The 7,483-nt window shown below is 49.3% G+C and overlaps 1 protein-coding gene across 3 annotated transcripts in view; it reads right to left on the minus strand.

The window, feature by feature from the left end:
- Positions 1-3,695, minus strand: part of MIIP (migration and invasion inhibitory protein) — a 9,163-nt gene extending 5,468 nt beyond the window's left edge. For 2 of the 3 annotated variants that reach the window (XM_012662469.1, XM_012662468.1), the window contains exons 1-5: positions 3,623-3,695; positions 3,311-3,406; positions 1,952-2,157; positions 1,357-1,704; positions 845-929 (exon numbers count right to left, since the gene is read on the minus strand). In XM_012662469.1, the coding sequence (XP_012517923.1) occupies positions 845-929; positions 1,357-1,704; positions 1,952-2,065 (547 nt within the window). In that variant the 5' untranslated portion in view covers positions 2,066-2,157; positions 3,311-3,406; positions 3,623-3,695. Of the gene's footprint in view, positions 1-844; positions 930-1,356; positions 1,705-1,951; positions 2,158-3,310; positions 3,407-3,622 lie in introns of those variants that run through there. The other variant, XM_012662470.1, reaches the window with a different exon arrangement.
- Between the last annotated feature and the right edge of the window lie 3,788 nt (positions 3,696-7,483).

Genomic DNA, 7,483 nt, shown 5'->3' on the forward strand with positions numbered 1-7,483 from the left:
AGAAATGGGTAGTGCGCCCCCATGCTCACAGCAGCACTGCTCCCAACGGCCAAGAGACGGAAAACACCGCGTCCATCAGTGTGTAAACGCACAAACGAAACATGGTCTATCCGTACAACGGAACATCATTCAGCCTTACAAAGGAAGGGGACTCTGACACACGCTGCAACCTTGACGACATTATGCTGTGTGAAATAAGCCAGTCACGAAAAGGTAAATACTAATTCCACTAATACGAAGTACCTAGAGGAGTTCAATTCATGGAGACTGAAAGTAGAAGGCTGGCTGTCAGGGGCTGGAGGGAGGGACGGGAGTAACCGCGTAATGGAGACACAGCTGCAGTTTGGGAAGATGAAAAAGTTTCTGCAGACAGACGGTGGTGATGGTTGCACAATATGCATGTACTTAATGCCACTGAACTGTACACTTAAAAATGGCTAAAATGGTAAATTTTGTTACATATATTTTCTCACACACACACACACATGCACGCACGCACAAAAAGACCAGCCAGGAGCAACTGCGGTCGCTGTGGGGGAGGGGCGGGCAGTACAATGAAAAGAGCTGGTCCAAGTACAGAGCTGGCTGGGGCCTGGCAGGTAACAAATGCTTAAAAATACGGCAGCCCTGACTCATTCATTCATTCAACAGACACACCGTTTCTGCGCCTGGCTCTGTGTCCAAGGCAGAGAGAACAGACGTGGCTTGGAAGGCACTCACCGAAGAGGGTGGCACAGCCAGAGAAACAGCAGCCGCACAGGTGGAGGCTCAGGCAGGCGTACAGACGAGCCCAGGCCTCCACCTCCCACACCCAGGCAAGGGACGTGCGTGCACCGCGCCTTACCCGCAATCCAGTCGTAGCCCAGGTACGGCCTGAGGCGCCAGCTCCTCTCAGGCACTGCAGACTCCTCGGAGAAGTTCACTCTGGGCTGAGCGGGGAGGAAAAGGCAGGGAAGAGCTAAGCCACAGGCCTGGCCCAGAGGAGGCCACACCTCGAGGGAAAGAAAGAGACTGCATCTGAACTTACCCCTGACTTGGGCCTGGGGCTCAGCCAAGGGCTCAAGAACTAAAGGGTAAAAGTTTGGCCCCACGTTATATATGACTTTGCGCAAGTCTGGCCCCTGAGCCTCACTCTTCTCATCTGAATAATGGGACACGTCACCTTCTCCTCAAAGTGCTGTCTGAGAAACTAAAGGCCACCACTGATCAAGCACCAAGGCTGCACTAGATTCAACTCACAGTATTGCCCAGAAGCCTCTCACCCTACAAGGAGGCTGTCCAGGAGCACATTTGTCAGACAGGGAAACTGAGGCTCAAGGAAGCTCCCATCTATGGATGTCCCCTCTCCCATGTTACCTTGGACAGCTTGCTTCGTTGAGCCAAGATGGACTTCAGGGCCCGTTCCTCCTGGGGCCCCAGATCACCCAGCCCTGCAGAAAACTCTGGGTCCCCCAAGTCTGAGGTGGCCAGACAGGGTGCTGAGTTGGATCTCAGCTGGCCCAGGGACTCCTGGTGCTGGCGTTTGGCAGGCGGGAGGGAGACTGTCCTCGAGCTGGCCTCATCACAGGGGTCACTTCCGTGGGCATGTGGTGGGCCCCACACGTAGCACTTGTCCCGAGGGCAGGAGGCTCGTGAGGAGGTTGAGGAGGTCTCTTGAGACAATGACGTCTCTGAGTCATAGCTGCTGCTGGAGTCCTGGCTGGACTGGAAAAGAGGGGCCAGATCACCGAGGGAGCGGCCCACTGGAGCCCACCTACCCACGTGCCAGGCACCAAGGCCTAGGTCCTCATCCTGCTCTGGCGGCAGCGTCCCAGGACACTTCCTCACCAGGCCTCGGTGTTCCCATCCAAACTAGGCATGTCGGACAAGATGACCCTGGAGGTCTGCATGCTGACCTGAGGTTGGACAGACCCTTCCTCGTCCCCTGGGGGTTCCCAAGGTGGACACCCACCTCTGAGGCCGCCCTGGCCACCGACTGTCGCACAGCATCCTGCCCAGCCCACAGCTGCCTCAGGAGCTCCAGGTTGAGCAGCCGCAGCTGCAGCAGGTCCTCAGTCTCCACCATCCTGGAGATGCTCCAGCTTCCCACAGCGGGTGTCACTGGCCCCTGGGCTGCCAGATGTCCTTAGGGCTGGGCTCCAGGCCCAGCGCTTCTACCTGAAGTCAAGACAGTGCGACACAGGACTGAGGAGGGTATCCTGGGGTGCCAAAGGCCTGAGTTAAAACCCCAATCAAAAAACCCTTTTTTTTTTTTTGGACACAGGGTCCCGCTCTGTCACCCAGGCTGGAGTGCAGTGGTACCACTACAGCTCGCTGCAACCTCAAACTCCTGGGCTCAAGTGATCCTCCTGCCTCGGCCTCCAGAGTAGCTGGGACTACAACTACTAGCACCACCACACAGGGCTAATTTTTCTATTTTTTTGTAGAGACGGAGTCTCACTCTTGCTCAGGCTGGTCTCGGGCTCCTGGTCTCATGGGATCCTCCTGCCTCGGCCTCCCAAAGTGCTAGGATTACAGGCATGAGCTACCGCACCAAGCCTGTATCCGATACTCTTTAACTGCGTAGACTCAGGCAAGTTATCTAACCTCTTTATGCCTCAGTTTCCTCATCTGCCAGACAGATGCTAACAGTATCTACTTCATAAAGCTGTTGTTAGGATTAAACAAGGTAATGCAAGTTAACTCTTAATACAGTGCGTGGCACACGGTAAACAGTCAATAAATGTCTAATATTCTAAAATGACCAGAGTGTGTTTCCTTATCTGCCCAAAGAGACTAATTCCCCGTTAATAACCTTAGCCATGAAATTAGACTAGTTTAATCTGCAGAAAACAATTAGTGCAACTATGCAAATGTAAAGCTTTATAGCTTGTGAATCCAACACAAATCAAGCTTCTGAAGGATTATTCCTTCTTTCCTGCCCTTCCTTCCTCCTTCCTTTCGACACATGAAGAAACCAAAGTTCAGAGAGGTTAAGCAACTTGCCCCAAGTCACAAAGCTAGTAAGTGGCAAAGCCAAGATCTGAAGCAAAATCTGGCTCCAGGGTCCACGGTGACAGCCTTTCCCGGGCAGTACGGGGAGAGGCCTGGGGAAGCTCCTCCTCCTCCCAGTCCTTGGTCCCCCAAGGATCCTTAGAGCCGGCTGCGGGGACTGGAGCAGACAGAAACGACTACACTGGCACCTGCCCCCCCATATGCCCTCATAAGGTGGGGGCGCAAGGAGCTGCAGACAAGGGAGACCAACAGTCTGACCCGCGGGGTCTGAGTGCTGGCCGCCACCCTGAACTGGTCTAGCGGCTCTGAGCCCCACCTTTGTAGTCCGAGGGGCTCCGTTGTCGCACGAGGTCACAGGGCTCGGCCTGCACGACCCTCCGCCAGCTCCAGCCGCGCTCTGGACAGCGAAAGGCTGCAACGGGAACGGGAAGGCGGCGTTCAACAGAGGCCCCGGGGCAGTGAAAGTGACAAGCAGAGAGGGGGACGCCGAGACGGGACCCCCGGGGAAGGGAGACTCGGCCCCCTCTTCTTTCCCCCACGAGCCCGAGCCCGAGCCCTCCGCGGGGGCGCAGGCGGGATCCCCGCCCAGCCCCTCCGCCCCAGCAGGCCCCGCGGCTCCCGCACTCACCGCTCGGCAGCCCCCCGGCTGCACAGCCCCCACCGCCCCCCGTTCTGATTGGCTAGACGCGGGGCGGGGCCGCAACGCCCCGGCGAGCGTTACCCCGCGTTTCGAAGCGGCAGTTTCAACCTGGGGGCGGGGCTAACAGCGGGGCTCCGCAGCCGATTGGTCAACTTCCGAGGCCGGGGCCGGAGGTCGGCGTTTGGGATAGGGCGGGCCCCCGGAGGGCGGGATCCGATTGGTCAGGCGTGGGAAAGGCTGCGCTGTGCTCGGCTGACGCAGCTGCGGAGCAGGGCATGGCGACCTGGGCAGCGTCTCCCGTCGGAAGCTGCGGGATGCTGCGGCGTGGGCGGGGCTGGCGGCGGCCTGCAACCGGTTCCTTCATACTTTCATTCACGTTTTTATCGAGAGCCTACCCATTTGTGTCAGGAGGCACTTACTAGGCACTGGAAGGCAGAGAAGAATTGAGGGGGGGTCCCTGCCTGGAGGAGGGGGAGAAACAGTGGGGAAGATACATATGAAGACTGACACCTGTAATCCTGTCTGTAAAATATGGACCTTATATTGAGTGCCTGCTATGTGCCAAGTTTTTGGGCCAGCTATGTTTCATATGCCAATGCATTCTAGCCTCATAAATATGATCTGAGTATTATTGTCCCATTTTATAGAAAAATCCACGAGGCTATAAGAGATGAAGTGACTTGCCAGAACGTTTTGAAATCAGTGTAGTAAACACAAGTCCATCTGAGAAAAATATAATCAGTGTAATTCACTATATTATTAATAACAGAAAGAAAGGAAAACCATCTCAATAGAGGCAGGAAAGTCCACTAAGCATTGTCCCTTTTTCTTAGTTGGAAATGGGAGGTGTCTCCTACCTTGGAGAGATATTCTAGCATTTGGCAAAATCCAACATTCATTTCTGATTTTTAAAAAACTTCCAACAAAGTTGGAATGGAAGGGGACGTCCTCATCCTAATAAAAGGCATCTCTGAAATACAGCTAACAGCATATTTCATAATAAAAGCCTGCTTTCCCTCTAAGATCAGGAAAAGACAAGGATGTCTGCTTTGGCCACTTCCATTCAATATTAGAATAGAGTTCTAGCCAGTGCAATAAGGAAGGAAAAAGAAAGAAAAGGCATCTAATTGGAAAGGATGAAGTAAAACCGTCATTATTCATGCACAACATAATAGAAACTCCCATGAATCTGCAAAAAAGCTACTAGAATTGTTAATGAATTTTGCAAGATTGTAGGATACAAGATCAACATACAAAAATCAGTTGTATGCTATATATTAGCAATAAATAATCAGAAATTGAAAAATAATACTAATACTGTTTACAATAGCATCAAGAAATATGAAAATAAAACGGGTAAATCTGACAAAAAATGTGTAAGACCTGCATATTAAAACTTGTAAAACATTATTGGGAGAAATTAAGGAAAACTTAAATAAATGGAGAGATACGTTCATGGGTTAAAAGACTCGATATTTTTAAGATGTCAGTTTTCCTCAAGTGGACCTATAGACTTAACGCAATCCCAATCAAAATCCCAGTAAGTTTTTCTTGTAGAAACTGGCAATTTCTAAAATTGATACGGAAATGAAAAGGACCTAGATAGCCAAAACAATTTTGAAAACAAAAAACAAAATCAGATAACCTATACTACGTGTTACAAGGTTTATTCTAAAGCTACAGTAATCAGGAAAGTATGGTATTGGCATCAAGGTAGACAAATAGATGAATGGAACAGAATAGAAAGTCCAGATATATGATCAATTAATTTTTGACAAAAGTGAAAAAGCAATTCAGTGCAGAAAGGACAGTCTCTTTAACAAATAGTGCTGGAGCAATTGGATATCCACATGCCAAACACGCAACACCCACAAAACAAATTTTAAAAACCCTTTATACCTTGTACCATATGCAAAATTTAACCCAAAATGGATCATAAACCTTTTTGTAAAACCTAAAACTATAAAACTTCTAAAAGAAAACCTGAAAACCTAACCTAAGAGAAAATCTTCATGACCTTGGATCAAGCAAAGATTTCTTAGATGTGATACCAAAAGCACAGTCCATAAAAGAAAAATTTGATAAATTGGATTTCATCAAAATTAGTAGCGTCCACTGCTTGTAAGACATTGTTAAGAGAATGAGAAGACAAACCAAAAGACTGGAGAAAATATTTGGAAATTACATATCTCATAAATAATTTATATCCAGATAATATAAAGAAGTCTCAAAACTCATAAGAAAACCAACAATCCAATTTTTTAAGTGGGCGAAATAACTGAACAAACATCTCACCAAAGAAGAGATAAAGGTGTCAAGTAAACACATAAAAGATGCACAACATAACATTAATATACCAAAATATTGGCAAGGATGAGGAAAACTGAAACCTGCATGCAGTGCTGGTGGGAATATAAAATGGTACAACCGCTCCGGAAAACAGTTTGGCAGTATCTTAAAAAGTTAGACATAAATTTGCCATATGACCTAGCAATTCCAGTCCCAAAAGAAATGAAAACAGGCGGGGCGTGATGGCATGCGCCTGCAGTCCCAGCTACTCTGGAGGCTGAGGCAGGAGGATCGCTTGAGCCCAGGAGTTTGAGGTTGCCGCGAGTTCGAGCTAGGCTGATGCCACGGCACTCTAGTCCGGGCAACAGAGTGAGACTCGGTCTCAAAAACAAAAACCAAAAAACCACACCAGTCCGATGCACCATTCTGTCCTGCCTGGAATGTTGCAGCTGCCTCCTGACTGGTCTCATTGCTTCCATCCTTCCTCCCTGTTGTCTACTCTGCACATAGCAGCATGGGACCCTATTAAGATGTAAGCGAGCTCCTGTCATTCCTCGGCTCAAAACTCTCCAATGACAGCTACCTCACTCACAGAAAAAGACAGAGTCCTTATAGTGGCCTGCAAGACCCCAAGTCTGCCCCAAGTTCCTTTACACACATTTTCTCCTACCACTTCCCCACCTCCGTCACTCTGCTTTGGCCACAGTAGTCTCATTGGGCATGCTCCTATCTCAGGGCCTTTGCACATGCTGTTCCCTCTGCCTAGAAAGATCCATGCAGATATCCCACGACTTCATCCCCCACTGTCTTCATTTAAGTCTTTCTTCAAATGCTGTCTTCCAGTGAGGCCACCCCGAGCACACTATTGTTACCCTCCCACATGTAGCATAGCCCTTATCTTCTGACCTGTGTCTTTTACCTGATTAATCTTGCCTATTTTCTGCCTTCACTCACTAGCATACAAGCTCCACAGAGGCAGGGATTTTTATCCACCTTAATCACTGCTGTATATCCAGTGCCCAGAACTATGCTTAGCACTTACTAAGCACTCAAATATTTTGCTGAATTAATGAACTTCCTCATTTGTACAAAGGGGAAAATAGATCACTGGGTTTTTCAGAGGATTAGGGTTCATGCATATGAATGTATGACACATGCTAAGCTCTCAGTCAAAGTTGGCTGTTCTTAAGCCTAAGAGTCTGACTCAGACAAAACATCATGCCCTTGAGGACAGAGTGAACTTAGCTGACATCTGCGAGGAGGGTTCCGTTTCAGGAGAAGCCCTTGTGAACCAGATGCTCTCCCTGTTCAGGCTGCCTGGGTCGTCTCCCACAGTGCCTGGGACAGAGAGGCACATTCCTGCCTACATACTCTTTGTGATTAAATGGGGACATTTACCGCAGGACTAAACATTCCAGCCTCTCAGATTCCCCAGAATGTCCAGTAGACAGATGAGGGAGTCTTGAGAAACCACAGGAATGAGTCTGGCCTTCACTGGGAATAAGAACTAAGCCGTGTGGAAGTGAGGCAGCAAGGTGTAGAACACCCTTTTTCAAACTA

The sequence above is a fragment of the Propithecus coquereli genome, unplaced genomic scaffold, assembly GCF_000956105.1.
Source record: "Propithecus coquereli isolate 6110/MARCELLA unplaced genomic scaffold, Pcoq_1.0 Scaffold77, whole genome shotgun sequence".
Taxonomy (NCBI): Eukaryota; Metazoa; Chordata; class Mammalia; order Primates; family Indriidae; genus Propithecus; species Propithecus coquereli.